The sequence below is a fragment of the Globicephala melas genome, chromosome X (assembly GCF_963455315.2).
Source record: "Globicephala melas chromosome X, mGloMel1.2, whole genome shotgun sequence".
Lineage (NCBI taxonomy): Eukaryota > Metazoa > Chordata > Mammalia > Artiodactyla > Delphinidae > Globicephala > Globicephala melas.
Window position 1 is genome coordinate 87,734,839 of NC_083335.1, and position 24,752 is coordinate 87,759,590.

A 24,752-nucleotide genomic window follows, 5' to 3' on the forward strand; every position below is an offset into this window, starting at 1 on the left:
ACATACTCCACAACTATCTGAAAAAGAGCACTTGTTAATGCAGTCAGCACAGCATTTCACCAGTTAGGATTATAAATTCTCTTCAGTTATATATAACTTCCTTTACAGCATTCTCTATGTGCCTTCATTGAACATTCCTGGAAAAACCTTAGAGAGAACAGCATGATAAAATGAGAATATGTGCCAAATACAAGGTACCATTATTATAAAATGAAATACTATTGGTAATTAGAAGTGACGTGTTAATGCTAATATAGCTTACTATATTTTATTAGTGATGTGGAATTGGAAGACTCCCTCCCCTGCCCAAATCATGTCATGCAAGCAGGAAAGCATGAAATGTCAAAACTGCCTAACATTAAAAAATAAGTCTCTTAATTTATTTGCATTCTAAAATAGAGCCCTTCATCTGAATCTTTTTTCCATATAAAACACTACTAAGTGATGTACAGGATTTGTCAAGCCCATAGAACATTCCCTTTGAAATCTTAAGTTCAATCACTATTTGTTTTCTACTATTATACTACATTTTGGCAGCAACTGTTTATTGGTCTGTCATTGCAGTAATTGCAACTTAACAATAAACCAGTCTGACATTTTAGGTCTTGAAGATACATACCATATATATTTCTTTAAAAATAATCATACTTTTGTAAGCAATACTTTACAGTAGACACCTCAAAAATCTACCATAGATGTGAAACTTAAAACGAGAAAAATTTAAGCTCTAAATCTTTATACATATATATCCAGATTTCTATATATATTATATATACATATACAAGTATATATAAAATATATATAATCAGATTTGAAAAATGAACAAAAACTGGGCACTGTACATAAAGTCTTTTTAAAACTCAAACAATAGAAACCTCTTTAAACATTAAACAATTTTAATAAAAGTTTCTGTACAATGCTAAGCAGTTTTATTTACACATAGAAAATGTAATAGGAGTAGTGTTTGAAATTACAGAACTCCTTAAAATTTCAATGGCAGGTAAATCTGGAAAAAATAACAGCATTCCATTCACAAATATTTTCAAGCAATAAATATGTATTTATAAATAGTGTAAATTTACATCAAGATTAGAAACAAAAATCACAAATCTGGTTTATTCCTTAGTCTATGTGCAATCCATTATCTTTGTGACTTGGCTGTTAATTTTTTAAACTTTTTATTTAGGAACCAAAAGTGTAATAACCGTCATGGTTTCAAAACAAGACAGAAAAACATAAAAGCAGTAAAAAAGTTCCTTACCTAACTTTTCACATTAAAAAAAAGTTGACCAAAGAAAGACTTAAAATTGCTAACTACCTTACAAAGAAATGACCAGCTAGGCTAGTATTTTTTTCCAAGGAAAATTCTGAAGGGGGAAAAGATAGATGAAAACCAATTCATCAGCCCAGAAATAGAGAAATATAAAAGAGGTTGTCTTCAAGTCAGTAGTCTGTATGATGTTGCCAGTTTTGTCAGATATATACAAAACATGGAAATTATTATTTTTTTTTCTGAAGTACAGCTGATCAGCTTTGTGAGAGTCCTGGAGTAGGAGCAATGCTCTCCCCTGTCCAGTTGGTTGACACTCCGCACTTGGAAGGTTGCATAGACACAGTTTTCAGCCAGCAGCCTTACGAGATAGCTACAAAAACCAGTGGTGCAGAACTGGGTTAGTTCCTGAATAGCAGAAAAGTTCTCATTTAATGTCCATGGAACAATATCAAGATGAGGAGGATGGTAATGGAGGAGCCTGAAAATAAAAGTAAAGTATGTTACTTTGGTATACAAATTGTTAATAGTGTTCCCTAGCTCCAGGTTACAAACACAGCCTGTGTATGAAAGTAAAGGAAATAACAATTCTCAAGAAAGTTCAACGGCCTGCCACACTCTGTCAAGCAAAACCAACCTCCCTTACTGTCTCCCACCTGGTCAATTTTCCTAAGAGTCTGAGACCATTACCCAACTCAGCACATCCACATTTTTCGGTACTTGTTCACCAATTAGTCAAAAACTCTTGGAATGTTATTAGGTTGACCATTTTTTGAGATTGCTTAAAAATATAAAGAAGGCTTGTGGAAAATAATATAACAAATCAATTATGATTTCATTAGTGACTTGCTTCAGAAGCTAACTCAACTAGATAATAAATTTTGTTTAACATATTCCAGATAATTTTCTTCTTCTTCAAGCAATCCTGAAGACCATTCAAGTGAAAGTATCAGGAGCTAAATTTCAAAAGTTCAGTTTCTGATCACATATGTAAGAGAAAAAGTACTGAGGGAATTCAACAATTCTCTTCTATTCATAAAACTACTGATGTGCTAGAGTAAAATGCTTCCCCCTAAGCATCTGCTGTTTAAAATTAAAAACTGTATGCAATTTATAAAGATACTTGAATTTCATAAGGTTATATAACATTGCAGGAAGTTAAGCTCCATCAAATATCCCCATAAAGTTAATACTTCTGGCAAGGACAAGATTTTAAATAAATACAATTAGCTCTAAAAGCAGAAGTATATTTAAAAGCATACATACTGATTCATATTGTGGACACTAATAACCTATAAACACAAACATTTTATCAACTGAGATCAAATGACATAAAGGATGTGACAGTGTTCTAAAAGCACACAGATTTTTAAATGTAATTACTGTGACATTATTTAGGGCTGGTCTCACCCAGGAAGAAAAGTGAAAATGAAATATGCCAACTTCATAGGAATAAATACCTGGAAGTGGAAGAGGGGGAGTGATATGTTTACTCATGCAATATCTGACGAGCCAAAGGAAATTTTAAATATTTCATTACCTCCTCCTTATCAGGTGGCAGAACAAACACTGCTGCTTCCCTATCCAGCTAACTATATACTCACATGTTGATTTCACTTACTAATGTAAATTGGTCATAGACTTGCATCAGGTCCTCCATTTTGTACTGTTCTAGCACCACAAAATTTTCCAGGTTTCCACTTGTTTTTCGTGCACAATCTTGGCAATGCACTATGTAGGTCTTTTGAGAATTGCTCTCATTAGTGACAAAAAGCAGATCAAAAACCTCCACCTATTTATACAAGAGAAAAAGCATTCAATAGAGACAGTAGTATTTATTTATTGTACTACTTTAGTATAATCATAGAGTTCTACTTCACATGGAGTTGTGGACAGTGATCACTGGTTAAGAGTGGGTACTAAGAGTTAAGAGTGTTTAAGAATCTTTAATAGACCAGACCCAAAGACATGGGTGGTAATGTCTATTTAGGGGAGTGACCTTGGGGAATGACATATTCATTACAACCACTGGCAAAAGCCTAATTCAAAAGTTTGATAAAAGTCAGCCTATTTATTTGTTTTAAATTCAAAACATTAGTATACAATCAGATGAAAGTGATCATTATTTTCCTTTTACTTCTCAATGATAGTACTTATCACAGGGCACTGTATATGGATATTTGTCTTCCCCAATAGACTGAGCTCCTCAAAGATGAAGACTATGTTTTACTCATCTTTGTAACTCCAGAGCATATCATTTCACAGTGCTTAGTGCTTAGCCAAACCTCAAAACAAACTTGTTGAATCAATATAATCTGATTATTTTACAGATGAGGAAACTGACAGGTAAGTGACAGTAAGTGAATGTTCAGCTATAAGCCTCATGTTAAGGAGTATGAGTACAATCAAAAAGTATAGTCATGAGTATAGCATGATTTTAGAAATAATACCTCTGTGTTAGAGAGACTGATGAGTTGCTAAGGCTCAAGCAGGATAAGGAATAACAGTACAGAATAAAAGTCATTCTCAAATACTGGAAAGCTTATACATTCATTTTTCTGAGGTATAACACACCTAACTAGAATCTATCTGGTCTCCCAGATAGATTAGCCAGGTTATACAGCATTAAAATAGCTGATAGATAGACTGAATCATCTCAAATAAAAGTCAACATCAGAATTACAGAATTTCAAGGTCTGGAGTAGATCATTAATATCCCTGGCTTTGGCATATCCTTGAATGTATTCAATGAAAGAAAATTCTCATGACTTCATGTCTTCTTTGAAGTTATGTTAATTAAAATCCCAGAGTTACCCATGTTTTCCATTACTATCAATGAGCAACAACATGAACCTCATAATCTGAGCTACAACATTTGTGAACATCCTTCAACCTGTCCCTCACTTCTGCCATTTAATGAGTTGTCTGATGAATTTTACCTTCGAAATATTTTTGTACTCCTCTCCTTCTTTAATATTCCCACTGCCAGGTTCTAGTCTAGGCCTTAGGATAACAACTCTTAACACCACTGCAAGAGCTTCTTATCTCCATCCTCTCCAATCACTTTTCCAACTTGGGTGCCTGCCCAAAAACTTTTGATGGCTCTACGACCTCCGAATAGATATCAAATTCCTTAAAATTATTCAAGATGCTCTGCAAACTTCCTACCAACTAGGCTTATATGTAGAATTTACATAGTCTGTGTTCCAGCCACATTGGACTATTTACCGTTTTCTGAAGAAACCATTCCATTTCCCATGTTGTTCCTATAGCTCATAACAACATTCATTCTACTTCCAACTGTCATCATTTTTTAGTCCGCTAAAGTCATATTCATCCTTCAAGGATGGACTCAAATGTTAATACTTTGGTGAACTCTTAGGCCAATACTAGAAGGAAAAAATTAGGTCATTTTCTCCCTTAGTGTTATCCTAACAGTAAGACCAAGACCAACTTTGCATTCACCACAGTCTCATATAACATTACAACTATTTATAATTTGTCTTCCCCAAGTAGGATGTAAGCTCCTTCAGAGCAGGTACCATATCTTTGTTTCTGCATCTCTTGCAAGCCTTGGCCACAGGAGAAGATTGACCCATGTACTGTGAATTGTACCAGAGAGGACTGAACAATGATCTGCCTGGAGCTATACTGAACTATATCCACTTTACTGGCATCTGTATACATCTGGACTGTTCCCAGTTTAAAATCTCAAGACTAAACTTGACGCTTATCATCTGTATCGGTATCCATGGGGAACTGGTTCCAGGACCCTCCATGGATACCAAAATCCAAGGATGCTCCAGTCCCTTACAAAAAGTGGTGTAGCAACTGCATATAACCTATGCACATCCTCCCCTATAGTTTAAATCATCTCTAGATAACCTATTAATACCTAAAACAATGGAAATAATTGCTGGTGCATGGCAAATTTAAGTTTTGCTTTTTGAAACTTTCTGGAATACTCCCCACCCCACCCCCTGAATATTTTCGATCTGTGGTTGGTTGAATCCACAGATAGGAACCTGTGGATAGAGAGAGAGGGCCAACTGTTACCTACCAGATAAATGACACTAGTAGATACTTTTAGAGTTAATTCACAGTTAGTGAAATGGCGTATCACCAGATTAAATTTTAATATAGTAGTTACGTAACAAGACTGAACACAACAATTTCAGTAAAATGCATTACATAAAAGTACATTTTAAAAAATAACTATGGTGCTTCCCTGGTGGCGCAGTGGTTGACAGTCCGCCTTCCGATGCAGAGGACACGGGTTCGTGCCCCGGTCCGGGAAGATCCCACATGCCGCAGAGCGGCTGAGCCCGTGAGCCATGGCTGCTGAGCCTGCGCGTCTGGAGCCTGTGCTCCGCAACGGGAGAGGCCACAACAGTGAGAGGCCCGCGTACCGCAAAAATAAATAAATAAATAAATAAAATAAAATAAAATAAAATAAAATAAAATAAAATAAAATAAAATAAAATAAAATAAAATAAAATAAAATAAAAAATAACTAAAGAGGGCTTCCCTGGTGGCGCAACGGTTAAGAATCCACCTGCCAGTGCAGGGGACACGGGTTTGAGCCCTAGTCTGGGAAGATCCCACATGTCGCAGAGCAACTAAGCCCGTGAGCCACAACTACTGAAGCCTGCACACCTAGAGCCTGTGCTCCGCAGCCACCGCAATGAGAAGCCTGCGAACCAGAATGAAGAGTAGCCCCCGCTCACCACAACTAGAGAAAGCCCACACACAGCAACAAAGACCCAACACAGCCAAAAATAAATAAATTAAATAAATAAATAAAAACAAAACAAAAAACTAAAGAGAAACCAAAACTGGAGAGGTAAGAGGTTTATAAAATAACTGTGGATAAGAACAGTTACTTACCTCACAAATGCTACAGTAATGCGCTGGCTCTTCTTTTGTTCGCCCATGCCAGATAATCTCTTTTCCTGCAGCAATGAGAGCTTCCCTCAATGTCTGACACTGCTTCAGAGTTCTCAGAAGACAATACCTATATTGTGGGGGGAAAATTATTTGTGACCAGCAACTGCACATTGAAAATTTTTAGCATGAAAGATGTATCAATAGAAGTAATGCCAAGAGATTCTGTTTTAATATCTGTAACCACATTTTTTTTCATCAATTTCTCAGATATTCTCAGGTTTTAAAAATAAGGCCAATGCCCAGCAGGTCTGACAATGACAATATCAGATCATTTAAAGTTGAGAATAATTGATATCTGAATATCAAAATATAATAACCTGACACCTTGTTTAAGTGTAAGTTGCTAATTTTGGCTCTTATTTGGGCAAGTCAATTAACCTCTTTGGAAGTCAATGTCTCATCCTTGAAATAAGGGGTCTGAATTCCAGATGTGAACTCTATGATTCTAAGTAAGGCAGGAAAGCACACTATTTCTATCAACACTACCTAGACACTCATAAACAGCATCACTTATATGGCTGCTTTTGAAACTTTTGAGTATATAAGCAGAAAAGTATTTATGGATTTAGTCACTACACCATACAAAAAATGGTTTCACTGTAGTGCTGAAGAAGAAAAAAGACACTTCATTCCTTGATTTTAACTTGAAGATAATACAGTGAAATATTTCATTCATATTAACATAATTGAACTTTTCTTATACCTTTTCTAAACTCTTACGATGCTAATGATATAGTGAATTCTTACAATTTGTGATTTTCCTATAGTTTGCTGTCACTACTTGGAATTATTTGCTAAGTTCTCTCACTTGGAACTACTAATATTTAAAGTATAATAAATAATAGCATATTTAATTTCTCTTAATTCATACTTCCTTGCTATTTTACAAGTTACTAGGTTAAAGTACTGTAACTTATCAGAACCCACATAAATTAAAAGCCAGCATAAAAAAGATTAAAGATATATGTAAAATTTCATAACTTATTTAACAAACATAAAACAACATCAACTTTATAGTTGTAAGGCAAACCCCTTAAGTATCATTTTCAAAGGATTTCTCTGTCAGTTTGGCTCCAGCAATTCTTGTGTGTTTAACTTATTTAGAAACAAAACAATGCTTTAGACTATGGTTGCAAGTCAAAGCTAGGACAGCTGTGTGTGTATGTGTGTATGTATGTATGCCAGGGGAGGAGCAAGTAAAAATTTAGACCATGGCAAAAACGGAGAGCATATAATTCAGATTTTGCTGCTAGCTCTTGAACAGAACCTGTTCCTCCCTTTTGCCCTCTGTGTCCTATATACTTCATCTCTGAAGGCACTGATCTAACTGAACAAGTTTTCCAAGCAGGGCTTCAAAATAAGGTCTTTTTCACAGGAAAATACTGCCTAAAACTCTGCAGTATAGAAAGATTTATATACTTACTTATACTTATAAATAAGTATAAGTAAGTATATAATTAAGTACTTATAAGTACTTCCTTATACTTATTTATATATAAGTATAGGAAGATTTATAGACTCCACTATGCTCCCATGTGGGAAAACAAACAAAAAACGATAAAACAATACTATAAAAATAAATAAATAAAAAATAAGAACAAGACAGGAAACATGGTATTAGGTACTTCACACATATTATGCCATTTAGGACTCTTAACAACCCTGTGCAGGAGGCACTATTATCTCCACCCCACAGATAAGAAAACTAGGGCCCAGAGAAGCCGATATTATAAAGCTATTTTTAAGTGGTTGGGCTAGGGGTTTGTAAAAGCAGAAAATCTCAAGTTTCCCCTCACTATCTTACACTGTACTATCTTCTTTCTGGTCTCTTTTCACATCTTCTTACCCACCTTCCCCTTTCTCTTTTGAAAATGAGATTCTTGGGGCTCAGTCAGCACAGTTTTCCCCACACACAGAGCCTTGGTTCTGTGGAGTATTATTCCACTCTTTAGTCAGCAAATGAACTTTCACTTCCAATGCTACTAACTGCTTTGGCAGTTAGATTAGACTGTAGTTTATAATTTATGGCTAGTTTGGTAGTTTCATCTAGAAAAAAGCAATATACTACTTTTCTGCAAACAATAAAGGGTTAGAGTTAGGGTTGCTAAGAATAAATACTAAGTCAACAGTATTTTGCTTCTGAAATCACAGCTCCAGAATTTTTATTTTGTGAGATACTGGAGTCTAAGAAAACCAACAGCTCTATTAATCTGATCTGACAACGAATAACCAAGTCGCGGTTTTCCCCCTGCCCTTATGATTTTTCTTAACAGTAAAATTTTTTGTTCCTTCCCATTTTCAAAGGGTAGCAGTTGGAACAGAAGAAGAATTGAGAGAGACAGAGGCTCTTCTGTAGTTTCGGGTTAGCAGATGCAAACTAATACATATAGAATGGATAAACAACAAAGTCTTATTGTATAGCACAGGGAACTATTTTAAATACCTTGAGATAAACCATAGTGAAAAAGACTATAAAAAAGAATGTATATATATGTATAACTAGGACTTCCCTGGTGGTCCAGAGGTTAAGACTCCGCACTTCCGCTGCAGGGGGCGCAGCTTCAATCCCTGATTGGGGAACTAAGATCCCACATGCCACGCAGTGCGGCCAAATATATATATATATATATATATATATACACACACACACACACACACATATATATAAAACTAAACCACTTTGCTGTACAGCAGAAATTAATACAACGTTGTAAACAACCACACTTCTATTAAAAAAAGAATTCAATTTGTTAAAAAAATAATAAATCACTAGCAAAATGTGTAAAACTGTAGAAGACAGAAGATGCTGCTTTAAATACATTTTAGGAACAGGGTCAGAAATGATTTCAGAGCTAGAGAAGCTGGGAATCAAACTTCCCTTTGACTTTTCAGGATCAGTCAGGATCAATCTGGTTTCAGGACTCAAGTACTGGTTTTAGTTTGGATAAAAGACTACACAAAAAGGCAGGGGTTATTAAAAGGCAGATCTGGCTTGGAAGAAAATCACAAGGAAGAGGCTGACTGAGGGCTGGGTGTATTTGAGGTTACACAGAAGAATATAATCCAACCATAAACCCATCTGGCAAAGATGAAACCTAAAATGGGATGGAATTTTAGAAAACAGCTTGCCATAGGGGATAGAAATGAAAATATACTTGAAATATTACAATAAAAAAACTGAAGACAATAATATGAGGACAAACGATCATACACAGTATATTTATAAATCAACACATTAGGAAAAAGACAGACTTAGTATGCCATGGATGCTAAAAGGAGAGGGAGGCAGAACTCACAGTTTTCATAAAGTTGTCAATTTAGATGTGACAGGAAGGAGAAGTGGGAGGAAGGCACCTTCTAGGCAAAAGGAATTCCACGAGCAAAGGTAGTGCCCAGATTATTTAGGGAATAAACAACTGTTCTTATGACTTTAATCTTGGGATGACGTTTCTGAGGTAAGAGAACAAAGGAATGAAGCCAGTGATATTACTGGGTTGGCCAAAAAGTTCATTCGGGTTTTTCCTTATGACAAATCCAAACGAACTTTTTGGCCAACTCAATATATTACGTTGAAGTTAAGAAAACACTGGGAACTAGTATGACAGTTTGGGGGTAACCTGACTACGTTTCCAAAGTAAGTTCCTAAATATCGGTGTGGAGACAAGATGAAGCATGGGTTAACTTGCTATGGCACTTTATGGTAACAATGGTAACAATGGTTAACCATATGGTAACAATCTCTGCCACTAAGAAGCAGATGATGTACAAATTTTAAAAGTATACCAAGAAGTACCTTGCCTTGCCCAGTCTCTCTTACTGAAGGACCCATGTAGGCAAAGTGAGCCAACATGTGAGCCCTCAAGACTTCCCACCTGTCACTCCAAAGGTGGATTCCCCTAGGACAACAGTGAGTGTCTAAATATCAGTAAGACATATAACAGTTTCATTTAAACCAACCACATGGCTGAAAATCAAGGTCTCAGTCAATGATAAAATGAGTATCTTACGAATTTTAAACTCTCAGATAGATAAAACACGCATGAAAGCAAATATATGTTAACCACGAGAATGCAGAGTTTTAGAATTTTTAGATTTTGTTTGCTCAATATTATCACAAAGCATTGTATATTTAACCCAATGGTGTTATTAGAAGACTCCCAAGGACAACAGCACTAAAATCTATGCTAACTATGGACTGGTCTTCATGGCTACACCCTCTTATTCAATTATTAGGTCAACAGCCTATGACTACAGAGCTGTAGAACACCTCATATATCCATTTAAACATGGGAATCAAAGGGAAAAGGGAGTTAATATTTAACAGTCTGCTTTATTTTATACTCAAAACCTCGGTGCTTGTGATAAAGTATATATTATATAGATAGGGTAATAATCTATAATACGTGTGAAAGAAAAGGAGAAACAAAAATATTTTTAGTTCTAAAAGAGACTGAACCTAGACTAGGGTGTCCCTAACTTGTCTGGACCATAGGATTCATCTAGGCCATTCACTGTGAAAGAGATTCCCAGGGTTCTTCACACAGAGCTCTGAATTTATTTATTAGGAACAGAGTCTAGAAATCTATTTTAATAAGAGTCTTGGTTGATTCTTATAATTAGGCCAAGTAAGAACCAGTCAAACCTCTTACTTCATTAGAAACAATGTCTAAAATTTGTAACAGGATTTTTCAGCAAATCACCATGTTTTTATGATTAGAGCCATAAGAGATCAATCACAGAGAGAAAGCCAGAGAGTAGGAAAGAGCACAGATTCTGGAGCTAGACTGCCTGGGTTCATATCCCAGCTTCACACATAAGTCTCAGTTTTCTCAAATGTAAGGAAGGCACATCTAACTTACAGTACTATTATGAGGAGTACACATGTTATCTAAAATGCTTAGATTAGTGCCTGGAAGTTACTGATCAATATTTAATCGTGGTATGTGAAATTTTAAAATTGTGTTAAAATAATTATTTAATGACTAAATTAATTTTTTTATTTGAAAAAATTGTGCAATGAATGCCAACTGGAAGGGTAATAGTTACACCTAAAAGAACATAAAACAGATTATTGAAAAGGTGTTAGTCTAGAGTCCAACAGGTCGGGATTTCTCAACATCAGCACTATTGTTATCTTGGGCTGGATAATTCTTTGTTGTGGGGACAGTCCTGTGCATTGTAGGATGTTTAGCAGTGTCCCTAACTTCTACCCACAAACTATCAGTAGCACCCCTCCCACTGAAGTCATAACGCTGCCATATGTCCCTTGGGGAAGAGGGTGGGGGGAGGCAAAACCGCCTGCAGTTGAGAACCACTGAACTAGGTCCATGAATACTAACTTACTTAAAAAACAGGTGACTGACCCTTCTATAATTAATATTAATAATAATTATCACAACAGCTACCATTTACTGAGTGCTTACTCTATGCTAAGACCAATACAATACTCATAAAAGCTATTAGAAAGAATTGTTATCCCCATTTTCAGAAAAGGAAATGAAGACTAATTTTGACCACGATCCCCCAGCCAGTAAATGGAGAAGCTAAGACTTGAAGGCAGACTGGACTCCAAACAACTACACAGTGCTGCCTGTAATATTTCACTGGAATATTAAATAGCACACACTCTAAGACTGAGCAAAATTTAAAAGGAAAGGCAAATAACGAACACATAATAACAAACACATAACACAAAGGGTAAAGGGAAAGCACATTAATACTGTACATATAAGACATTACATTTAAAAACTGAAATATAAAAACAGTACTTTATAAGATGGTCAAAAGAATGACAAAATGATATGACAAGAAATTAAATTTGTGGGGAATGGTTTTCAATGGACTTGGTACTGTTGAAATTTTAGAAAATTTATTTTCAACTACCGACTTACACCTTATCAGTATTTTTAGAATGTATTAACATATGGCAGATTAGGGAGAGGTAGACTAGAGAATGTGTATTCTGAAAATTAACACTCTACTACTACTATTTTTTTTTAATTGGGGTATAGTTGCTTTACAATGTTATGTTAGTTTCTGCTGTACAGCAAAGTGAGTCGGCTATATGTATACATATATCCCCTCTTTTTTGTATTTCCTTCCCATTTAGGTCACCACAGAGCACTGAGTAGAGTTCCCTGTGCTATACAGTAGGTTCTCCTCAGTTATCTATTTTATACATAGTAGTGTATGTATGTCAATCTCAAACTCCCAATTCATCCCACCCCCCAACATTCTACTACTATTTGATATGCTCCTCCGAAGTCTAAGACTTCCTAATATTGAACTTATCAGAGGAAAATGGGCTCTTTGGCATTCTGATTTTTGACATTTTAAAATATACTGAACTACTTATTACGGTGATTTAAGTGGAATAACAAAGTAGTTGAAGAAACCAGAGTTTCCAATGTATCAGAAACATACTATCATTACCTTAACTTGCTAATACTCCAACACGATTGTAACAATTTATACCATATTAGTTGGAGTTGGCCTTATCTACCACTGAGATTAAACCAGTTAACTGCATCTAAAAAGAATCCATTTATTCTGAAAGCCTGTTATCTACAGGGAAGTCTAATCATTACCAAGACTCTGCACTACTCACTTGCTACGTTATCATTTGATTCCTTTCAAGGATCCTATTAAAAGAAATATTTCAATGCTAAAACATAATGAATACATGAGTCTTATGAAAGTGAAGTGAAAAAGAGCCTTTGCACTACTAACTATATAGGAGAAAATGTAGGCCAAGCAATGTATCTCAAATATCTGAAAATGGGACCAATGAATTTGTAAAGAATGAGGGTTTCTCTTAGCTCTCAATCAACTAGTTTAAAATTAAAATCAAAGGGTAAAAACTGTATATTATGATGAAGATGGATAAAAAACAGCAATAATCTCCCCACTCTTAACTTTAAGTTTTAAACTGCCTACTTAAAACTTCATTCACTCAGGACTCACTAATGAAAATATCTATAACAGAGTTTATACTGGAGTGGGACACGGGTTTACCAAAGGTAAACAGTTACCAAAGGTCAACAGTTACTCTCAAAAATGTATAACCTGAATAAAATTATGAGAAAACATATCCAAAATATGGAACTCTATACAACACAAAGGTCTGCTCTCTTTAAAATAAAAATCACGAGAAAAGACTCTCATAGATTTAAAAGAGACTAAAGACACAATGACTACATACTGAATTCAATGTGAACCTTGATTCAATTTGGATGGGGGTGGGAGGGGGAGAGCTAAAGACATTCTGGGTAGTTGGGAAATTTAAATGTAGACTATGTATTAGCTGATTACTATTGAACTCCATACTTCTTATGTATGGTAAATGGTACTGTGGTTATGTGAGAATAAATATCCTTACTCTTAAGAGATACAGGTTGAACTATCTGGGGTGACATGTCATAACATCTGCAAATTACTTTTTCATATAACTCAGCCTAAAAAGTATGTGCGCAAGCATGTGAATATAGAGACTGATAGGGAAATGTGGCAAAAACTTATCTGATGACTCCAGATGAAGTTATCTAGGTACTGATTGTACTATTCTTTCAGCTTTTTTTTGTAGAATAAAAAAGTTTCAAAAGAAAAAGTTGGAAGAAAAAGTATAAGTTTGGGAGGGGGCATACAGTAATGTGTTACAGGCAAATTTAATATGTTTTAAAGGATAATAAGATATATTAACATGGAAAAACAGTCACAGTTCAGTGAACTAAAGGAAGAGATCAGTAGCATTACATTTATTATCTTCCTTAATTCATTTCTTTGTGTGGGCACTGCTCTACTTTAAGAATGGCTAATGGTTCAGAAAACTCAACAGCTAACCCTTAGCAGGGATTACCTATCAGCCAGCTGAGAGATACAAATGTGTATCTCAGACTCTTCTCTAAACAATAGAACCATATGTCCATCTGATTACTTTAAAGAGATTCCCACTGAAACATCGTAAAAGGAATTCAAGTTCTACGAGTCTAAAGCCAGCCAATCTGGTAATCATCATGTCCTATATCTAACCCATTTCCTCTTTTCTTCCTTTACTCCCAGTTTCATCAATAAGCACAAATATCCCACTGCATGGCCCAAGACAAAGCCCCAGCAATACTGATTCCCCTCTCACCTCTACCACCCAATCAATCAATATGCCTATTTTTTCTATCCTTTGTCTTTCCTTTTGTCTGAAATGTAGCAACTACCTTCTAATTAATATGCCTCTAAAACTTCTGCCCTCCATTTAGTACTTCATCTTGCTGTCAAGTTATCTAGCATGCAAATTTGATCATTATTAAAAATATTAAAAATTCTAAAGGCTTCTCATTAGCAGCTGCTGCCAATGTGAAGTCTACTTGAAATCTTTAGCAACAGAAGTTTAAATCTATACTCTTCAGCTGATATAAATGAATAAGCAGGGCTTAATCCTGAGAGACATTTGAAAGTTTAGTCTAAAGAAGGAGAAACTAAGCTTACTTGCAGCATATGGGGTATGTGGAAAAAAGTTTATGTTCATTTGAACAGTGAAAGGAAACCAAAAGAGAAGTTATGCACTGAGCTTCCACTAAAATGTTCCTAAGGAGTTAGGCTGTGAACTTCTCAAGTCAAGTTCACTGAAATTTGAAAAGAAGTAATCAAGATAATGAATATTCCTTGAATGATATCGACTCATGCCAATGTAGGAGACATCTGGAAGAATGTGAAGGAGAGTATGAAGATTAGTGTATTTTAGAAAAATAGCTAGAATGTAGGAATTTTGAGATTTACTAAATGACTTACTCAGATAAAGGACTTTATGGAATTGTAGGGCTCTAAAAGACCCAACTTGAATTTAAAAGTGCAAAGAAAAAAACAAGAGTGGTGATGACTTTTTAAAATAACCACAGGTAATTCATTCTCAAAATGATAATAAGGGATTAGTAGGTGACAACAGGAGAGAACATCATGTCCCATTATTAATCACTCAGTGCAAATACAGTTCATAACCTCTTACAGTCCCACAAATTTTTCATAAATTTTGCATAAACTCATTGGTGTTGAAACTTGACCTGGGGCTTTTTATAGTTTTCACTTAGCTCATCAGAGTGACTATTTATACGTTTTACTGCAGAAATTTTAATGTGTTTGATGCTAGCACACTGCCACAAACTCTGGTGGGAGGGTAAAATAGATGTACTGTTTTACCTTTCTAAATCCAAAGAATTCTGAATACCAAAACACATTTGGCCTAAGGGGTTTAGGATAAAGGACTATGAAGCTGTAGTACTACTTCTATGAAGCCTTTCCTAAATGTTCCCCTCTCTCAGAAGCACTTTCCCCTATGCTCTCCCATTTTTTTTTTAAAAACAGTATCTCCATCATTAAAGCAAAGATCATGTGTTTGAACGTTTTGACTATTTCCCCATTTATTTTAAGCAGCCTGAGAAGTGATCAGATCCTTCTGTCACCTAGCACTATACCTGAGTTCCAACTCAGTTCATAATGTAGATTAAACAAATAAAAGAATGAAAAGAACTGGGTAGAGCCGAGTGAATGACTGGATAAGAAGGCACAGAGTAAATTTTGCTTAGATTCTTTATGGTTGGGCAGACTAACCATTTAACCACGAAAACCTAAAAGTCACACATTGTAAATTCACAGTATTTTAAGAACTAAAAAAAAGCAATAGGGCTTCCCTGGTGGCGCAGTGGTTGAGAATCTGCCTGCCGATGCAGGGGACACGGGTTCGAGTCCTGGTCTGGGAAGTTCCCACGTGCCGCGGAGCAACTAGCCCCGTGAGCCACAATTACTGAGCCTGCGCGTCTGGAGCGTGCACTCCGCAACAAGCGAGGCCGCGATAGTAAGAGGCCCGCGCACTGCGATGAAGAGTGGCCCCTGCTTGCCACAACTAGAGAAAGCCCTCGCACAGAAACGAGGAGCCAACACAGCCATAAATAAATAAATAAACAAATAAATAAATAAATAAAAATTTGAAAAAAAAAGAAAAAAGGCAAAATTCCTTAAAAAAAAAAAAAAAAAAAAAGCAATAATCCAGGGAGAAAGTTAAGGAAGAGACTATCTTTGCAAATCTTCTCCATTCACTTGTTAGGTCTAGATGATGATGATGATTTTTTTAAATAGCCTACAATTCAGACGCTCAATGTATAGTGAATTAATGCTTTACTGAAAGATAATTCAAAGGAAAAGGGAGGGTGTGTAAAAACTACAGGTCATATTAAAGACGGTTTAAAATACCAAATAAAGTGATAAAAATAGAAAATTCAAGCACACATCTAAAAGAAATGGAGAAATGACTGACAAGGTAAGTGGGGGTCAGACTGGAGGTAGACATGGGGATTTTAAAGAAAGTTTACATCTGTGCCTTTGTACATTTAGAATAGTTGGTTGTCACTGGTGACCTCAGCAGGAGAAGAGACAGTAGCATACAGAAAGTCAAATTGCTGTGGATGGTGGAGTGAACAGGAAGGAGATGAAGAAAATGACTCAAAGCAGAGGGAAGGAACTGCAAGAGAGAACAATTTCTTAAGAATTGGTGTAGCTCACAAGCCAGAACAAATACCACTTCCCTTGTTGGCAGAATATTAGACTTGAGGACCAAAGCAATGATGTGGATATAACAGTTTTAAAGCGAAACTAAGCTTGTGGAAAAAGACTCCCTCTCTATTTCTGTAACAATATATTCTCTGTGTTGTCTTCTGACCTTTATCTAGTTCACCTATTTGCTTTTCTTAAATAGAAGTATTCCCCCAAGTTCTGTCCCCAACTCCCCCCTCCTCTTCCTCTCAAGGCAATCACGAACCACTAGGTAAAAGATCCCCTAGTCAGTCAGCTCTGACTTTGCTCTCTGGAATCCTGCATTTACTACAGCTTCTAATAAACAGCTCTATACAACTATTTTACTGGCTCCTCAAACTGGAGCTGCCACTGTTTCAAAATGAAGCCCCATGCCACAGATATATCCAAGTGGCTTTTACATAAGACAGATATGGGCTTAAATCTCACTCTAACCAAATGGGTGACCATGGGATGCTGAGAGGCATACCTGAGATAGTCTGGGAAGCACTTTGCTCAGTGCCTGGCTAAGGACCAAGCTCAGTTTATTAACTAACATTACTAAACCATCTAGAACTCAGACTTGAAAACCCAAAGTATCTTTGATTCACTTCTTTATCTTATTATCCAGAAGCTAATTCTATCTATTTAACTGCTGGAAACATCTTTATGAAACTCAAATTAGATCGTATTAGTTAAAAACCTACCAAAAGCTCTCCAACAGAATAAACTTAAGTTGGGCACACAACACGTGATCTGCCACTAAGAACTTTTACAACTATATCTTATTCTACTACTCATCACACACATTGTGTGTGAGCACACTCAAGCCAGAATATACCACCAACTGTTGTCAACATATATACAGCAGAGCCGCATCGTATAATACATTTAAGTTCGTGCAAATACACAGTAGGGAAGGAAGTCAGAAGGGAGGGCAAAGAGGAGGTATTAGGGAGAAAATGAGAGCAGGTGGAAGAGAAGATGATCTGAGGCAAGTATGCATTTACCGTTCCTCTAGGCAGCCAGACTTCCCCTGAGCCGCTCATAATGTAAGCAGCTTACCATGCTGAGTATGATTTTAGTAGTTAGTGCAACAGGGCCTCTCCACTTAAGTTGAATATTTTGTCTGGAGCTCTACTGAAGAAAAGGGATTTATTCCCTCACTGAAGGAAAACATGACTGTGTTGGACTGAAGGAGACATGGTATGTATATATACTATTGTTTTATGGATGAACTTGGGAATCTTTCTGATGGTGCAAGAGTCTGGTCTTAAGTTGGCTTTAGGTGCTATACCTCTCTCCTCTCCCTGCCTCCACATCTTTACCCTTCATACAAAATATCTGCTCCCCAAAATACACAGACTTCTCTGACTCCGTGGGGCTGGAAAGAATTGAGTGGGTCTGTTGTATTTCTTTCAATCTATTTATTTGTATGCACTAACTTTTACTTCAAGATAGGAACTATGCCATATACACATATACATACCCTCTCAGTGCCTAGCTCAGAGCTTTGTATACAGTCAGCAAATATTCATTAAATGAAAGAAAGTACAAACAAAAGAAAGAGAGCAATGTTGGCTGGTGAAAAGTATACTTTCAGTAATAGATGAATGACTATATTTTAAAAAGGAAGTTTATAGAGTAAGGCCCAGGGGTCTGGATTTATGGTTAACATTTTCAATCTGCATGATGACAAACAGAGCTTGCTAATCATATCTCGTGACAACTCAGGCTGGGAACATAATTCTTAATATAATGAAGAATATAATCAAGATTCAAATGATCGGACATTTTGTAGCACAGAGTAAAAATGGAATAAGGTTAAGTATGTAAGTGCATTTACTTAGGCTAAAAAAATGTAAGGAAGGTATGAGGAACAACAGTACCACCAGTAATTTTAAGTCAAAAAATATTCAAGGGCTTCCCTGGTGGCGCAGTGGTTGAGAGTCCGCCTGCCGATGCAGGGGACACGGGTTTGTGCCCCGCTGGGCCCGTGAGCCATGGCCGCTGGGCCTGCGCGTCTGGAGCCTGTGCTCCGCAATGGGAGAGGTCACAACAGTGAGAGGCGCGCGTACCGCAAAAAAAAAAAAAAAAATTCAAATTATGTGTATCCAGTTTTAACACAAGGCAACCTTAAGATAAAGATAATGCAAGTGTCAATGCTCAACATTTCAAATATTAAGAGGGACAATGATAAACTGGAAGGAGTCTAGAAGGACGACAAGGATGATGGGGGTGAGCGGGATGAAAAGATGATAGAGGTCAGATGTTTAAATTACCGAAGACCAGACAGGAAGAAGAGAATATGACAATAATCTTTTCTCTGATTCCTTTTTCCCTCTTCCCCCAATATCCAATCTGTGAGCAAGTGCCGTGAGCTTTTAGCTCTACCACAGCCCCTACTTTAATCCCTCTTTCTACCCCCTTGGGTTAATGTCTGTCCAGGATGGTCTATCCTGTTGCAACTGCCTCCTAACTGACCCCCTACACACACTTCTAAACTTGCCCCTTGGAATCCGTTCTCTACAAAGCAACCAGATTCATTTTCTTAAAGTTTAAATCAGAACCCATCCCTCTCCTGCTTAAAATCCTCTAATGGTAACCTGTAACACCCTGAATTGATTTATAAACTTACCATGTTCTAAAAGTCCATGCACAATCTGGTTCCTGGTCAGTTCATTGAGCTTACTGTTACCCCCTCTCTCTCATTCTGCCATAGTCATACTGGCCTTTTTGCCCTATAAACATGCCAAAGTTGTTCCCAATTCAGTCTTCACTTGCTTCCTAGGCCTGAAATGGTGTACCCCTAGATCTCTGCATGGTTGACTCCATCTCATTATTCAGGTCTAAACACAAAACTCATCTTCCCAGACACCTTCCCTGACCCTTTTAGAAAAAGCAGCACTCTCACCCTCACCCCCCAAATATTATCTATTTTCTCTTAGTCATATTATTTATCAGTAATTTATTCAACTGTCTGGAGGTCTGTCTTGCTCCACTAGAATTTAAGTCCTCTGGGGTCTGGGATTTTAACTTATACACTGCTATGTCTATCCTTAGAGCCTAGAATAGTGTTTGGTATAGAGTTGGTTCTCAAACACTTGCTGAATGGGATTTGATCTAAATCCCAAATATATTTAGGGAATTGGGACCAAATGACAAGTAGATTATAGGCCAATTTGTAAAGACCTTTCAAGAATTATAGTGAGGTAATGAGAATGTTCAAGAAGTTGCTGGATGCCCACAAATTATAGATGTTATAGAAGGGATTACTGCAGAAGTCCTGACTAAATGACCTCTAAAATCCTTTCCGATTATAAAATCCTAACCTATCCAAAATGTAATGAGTCGCTTTCAGTCTTCATAGCTGTTACATATAAATAGTTTCTATACTGTACCATCCCTTTACCGTCAGGTGATCTGAACCAGCCTCTAGTTTATGCTTATTTCCAACTTACTAAATATCTTCAGTGACTTTACGTAATTTTTTTTCTCCCAAAAGTAACCCTGAACTTAATATTCAGAGCAAAAGACCAATCTGAGATATAACAGGATAACCCCATTACCAATTACATTTATAGAGTATGGTACCTAAGATCCAACTTTTTAAAGGATTTGTACATCACCTGCTATGATTTGCTTTTTGTTACCTTTTGTCTCCCCCTACCACTTCTGCCCAGGACTAGAAAAACTAGTGCAAATGATAAAGGAATAAGATAATCCACAGGCATGTTACCTTGACCCCACAATTTTTGTTTGAATAAAATTTTAGATTTAGGTTTGAAATCACTTTAATAAGTTAGGATTCCTTTCAAAAGACAGTAGTTTGAAAACAACACATGCTGACCAAATTAATATAGCTGTAGGAAAAATACTTAAGGTAAGTACTATTTTAACTAAAATGAAGACAAACTGATTTTATCAGTGAGTATAAAGCAGTGTATTTCAAAATGAGTTTTTGAGATCAATTCTTCAAAGATACTGGTCAAACAAATACGTTTGGGAAATACAATACATTATAACCCTTCTCCCCCACACACAAAATAATACCAACTTTACAGTCTCTAACACATTTTACAAAAAATTAGAAAATAAAGGACTTGTTGAACTTTATATAATCCATCATTTCCCATATTTCTTTGACCAGAATTCCCCACCTTTTGGGGTTAGATGTAATACTGGCAGAAAACACAGTTTAGGGAAACACTGCTATATAGCACTGTTTGAAAATATTACTTCTAAAATAGATTTATAAAAATAGCTAGGATAGAAACTGTGATAATAAATGAGAAGGTTACTGGGGTATATGTATTCAAATAACTTGAATTAAGTGTTTAAAGCAGGTAAGAAAAGGGACAATTATAAGATGGATGATTTAATTAAAAATTTTAAAATTAACGTTTAAGTCAAATCCCTATATTAAATGCTAATTTCTCTGTACCAGAAAATATTTTTGTGATGCCATTCCCTCGCCCTGATACTAAGTGCAGTCTTTCAATATTAAAACTAAAGTTCTCCTAGGAACTGAGTGGTTCAGCACAGGTCTGTTTGTGAATCTGCTGGTTTAGAATTATTTGTGCCTTTGTTCCTCTTTGTACCATAGTGTACTGACTATGGGGAAGGGAAAAATACTTTTAACATGTGGATTCTCTTATATTACATTTTGCTAGACATCTGGACCATTTTGTTTTGATGTCAACATAAGTCTATGGGGGGGGAAAGTACTGAATAGTTAACACTCCCCAAAAAGAGAGGGACTACAGCAGTTTTAGAAAGCACTTACTTAATCATTTCAAAAAGCTTTGGATCTGAGACCTTGATATTTCGTGCCATATTCCAGGAAAGATGAACCATGGGTACTATTGACTTCACACTTTGCAATTTGTTCCATTCGTACCGTTCCACTGCCAATTTATACTGGCAGGCTAGGAAAAAAAAAACAGTTATAAAGCAACCCAAAGTACCAAAGATATGAAGATAACCATTATCACCTTCTCAGGTGACATCATCAACACCAATTCTGAAAATCTCAAAACATTACAAAAATATTTTTAATGTTTTTTTGATAATTGTGGTAATAATAATAGTAGCGATCATGTAAAGAGTGCTTACTATAACTCTGTGCCACGCATTTGTTCTGAGATATTTCGATACATTATACCACTTAATCTTTACCATTACCTTATTAATTTTATCATTTCCATTATACAGATGAAGAAATTGAGGCCCAGAGAGGTTATATAACTTGCCCAAAGTTGCAAAAGCCAGGTCCTGGTCCTAATCCAGGTCTTTCTGGCTCCAGAGGCCATATTCTTAATCTTAAATATCTACTGCCTGAAGGCAGGCATAATTCAAACAGATTTTGACATAACAGGGCTATTCATATGACATACCAGATAAAAGAAAAATTTCAAAGAATGAAATTTGTACTTTGCTTTCTCCCATAAAGGGTTTCCTTTAAAAACCAAGCACTCTAAAAATTATTAAAAGTACCTCTTGTATATAACGACATAAATTTGTTATTTGCTGAGATCTACAGTCTTGGATTTCTATTTGTTAACTTAGTATCTTGTACTACAAATTAAAATTTTACTCAAGGAGACATTCTTCCTCCAATTTTTAGTGAGTTATATTCCAAGAAAAAAAAGAATAAACCCATCAGATAGAATCCTTTATAAACTAAAGATTTTAGTTAGTTTTTTTTTTTTGAAAGCATATTCTTTAAAATACCTGTAAGTGGACCAACATTCCAAGCAATGTTGTTGCACCAGCCAATAGCCTGAACCCAATGCACAGTGCCTGCATTTATCCAGACCAAATCTCCAGGTCGCTGAATAAACCTATACACTGGAACATTTGCTTCATAAAGATCTTCAAGGTTGGGCCACCAAGAACCCATTAGGAAATTCAAATTATTTCTGGAATAAGAAAAAATATTGCAAATGGATCAAGTACTTTAATAAGCTCATTATAAGACTGAAAGACATTATCAAAAGTTTTTAAAAATATGCTCATTCATTGCACTTGAAACTTTCTGCTTATGCAATAAGAAACTGCAGTACGTAAAGTGAGTGAAGTTACAGTTAGGTAGTAGATGACTAATCCAAAGATCAGTATTACTACCTTCCACTGATTTTTCAAAGATCCAAATGAAATCAAAAGCTACTTTTAAGTAACACTTATATATATTAACCTTTAATTTCATTTAACTACAGACTATTTTGATCAAACCCTTCTCCTTGGCACATTTAGAAATCTCTAACAGGTAAATGGAAGGTGGAGTTGGCATCAAGTCATCTAAATCCATAAACAGGAATGCCATGGCAGATATAAGTTCAATGTCTGAGGAAAAGCAGACTAGAAAACAGAAATGTTCTGTACTGTTGTTTTGAATCTTAAGCAGGAAAGGGAGCAGCACATCAGTCTCTGTACAGTTTTGATGACTAGTTGACTGAAACTATGCAGGTGAAAAAAAACTTCATCAAAAATGAACATACATGCATAAATAATAATCATCATCACCACCACCACCACCACCAGATACTTTGGAAACATTCTAAAGATAATATTACTAAGCTTTTCCTTTAAAATCTGGCTTCTTATTCTACGTCATCATGACATGATACGAAGTATTTTTTAAACTACATACAGTGCAGAAAAACTTGCCTATAAAGCCAAATATGGTTATAAACACAAATCCTAGTCCTGCTTAACCCATGTGTTGTTATAAAATTAGAAAAAACTTTCTAACCAAAAGCAGGCAAGCAACCAAGTAAGACCACCTAATAATCAATAGCTAAGGTGAAAAAACAAAAAATCAAACTTACAAAAAAAAAAAAAAAAATCAAGCATCCTCTTTATCATATAGTCAAGTGAATGGTTATTTCATGACAGATATTATCTAAAGTCATAAAACAAACTCAACAGACATGGTCAAATCAGTTAATATCAAAGGAAGTATCCTTATGTGAAACAAAATTACACTGAAATGCAGAGGTAGCAAGTGCTATTTCCGCAACTTAGTTAAATTTACCTAACCCTTCAGATTTTTTTTTTTATTATCCACATGTTCAAGCTTTTTAGACATTATCTGCCTATTCTAATTATTCTTTATTCTCAGGTTACCTCTCTATTCAGATAGGAAAGAAAACTAAATCCTAACAATAGTCAATCCCTACTCAGAAATAATGAGCAAGGATCACTGTACTGCAGATGCAATAATATACTACTATCTCAAAGTTTAAGAAATAAAAATATTCCTGCAGCACAACAGAGATTTCCTACATGACACAGTTCTTTCTCTGCTACCACTAGATTGCTGGTCCAGTATAGATTAAAGTAGATCAGGTTATTTCACCACAGCATTTGAAACTTTAAAATTCCACATCTTGAGCTTTCTTAGATTAAAGGAAACCTATACATTAAATAGTATAGACAATAAAAGGTGATTATCTTTTGCTTGTATATAAAGCAATTTTGGATTATTATGGTTGTTTTTGCAACTATATTTACACTTCATACTAAATCAAGATATTTATGGCAACGATCTTTTAACCCAAAATTTAAATATTATAAATTAGTATGTGGAATATGTGTATAATTAGTTTTCAAAGTCTCTCACATGTAAATGTTTTTGGTGGTTTTTTCCTCTCTTTATCTTACTGCGCTGAGGGGGAATAACACCGAATGTATGTATAATTTATGTGTTTAACCATAATAATTTTCCAATTTTTAATGGAAAAAATACCAGGTTCTTAAGTAATGGAGTATTTTTTTAAAACACAATAAGACAAATAATTAAATTTAAATCAATGAAAACAATTCCAAGGTACCCTTTAACACAAGATAATTAAATGAACAGTTTCTAGGATCATAAGGAAAGGAACATTTCCACTATGTGAATTCTTTGAATTCTAGAAACAAAATCTGAAGCTGCTGTTTAAATTTTATAAAATTCCTTTATAGGAAAAGTTGTCAA

At 35.6% G+C, this 24,752-nt stretch overlaps 1 protein-coding gene across 6 annotated transcripts in view; it reads right to left on the minus strand.

Annotated features, from left to right (window-relative positions):
- Positions 1–383: 383 nt before the first annotated feature.
- KDM6A (lysine demethylase 6A) overlaps positions 384–24,752 on the minus strand; it is a 209,587-nt gene continuing 185,218 nt past the window's right edge. For 3 of the 6 annotated variants that reach the window (XM_030834982.3, XM_030834978.3, XM_030834985.3), the window contains 5 exons: positions 22,505–22,692; positions 21,558–21,699; positions 6,158–6,284; positions 2,892–3,062; positions 385–1,751 (listed from right to left, as the gene is read on the minus strand). In XM_030834982.3, coding sequence (XP_030690842.1) covers positions 1,722–1,751; positions 2,892–3,062; positions 6,158–6,284; positions 21,558–21,699; positions 22,505–22,692 — 658 coding nt within the window. In that variant the 3' untranslated portion in view covers positions 385–1,721. Of the gene's footprint in view, positions 1,752–2,891; positions 3,063–6,157; positions 6,285–21,557; positions 21,700–22,504; positions 22,693–24,752 lie in introns of those variants that run through there. The other 3 variants (XM_030834979.2, XM_030834976.3, XR_009560766.1) reach the window with 2 other exon arrangements.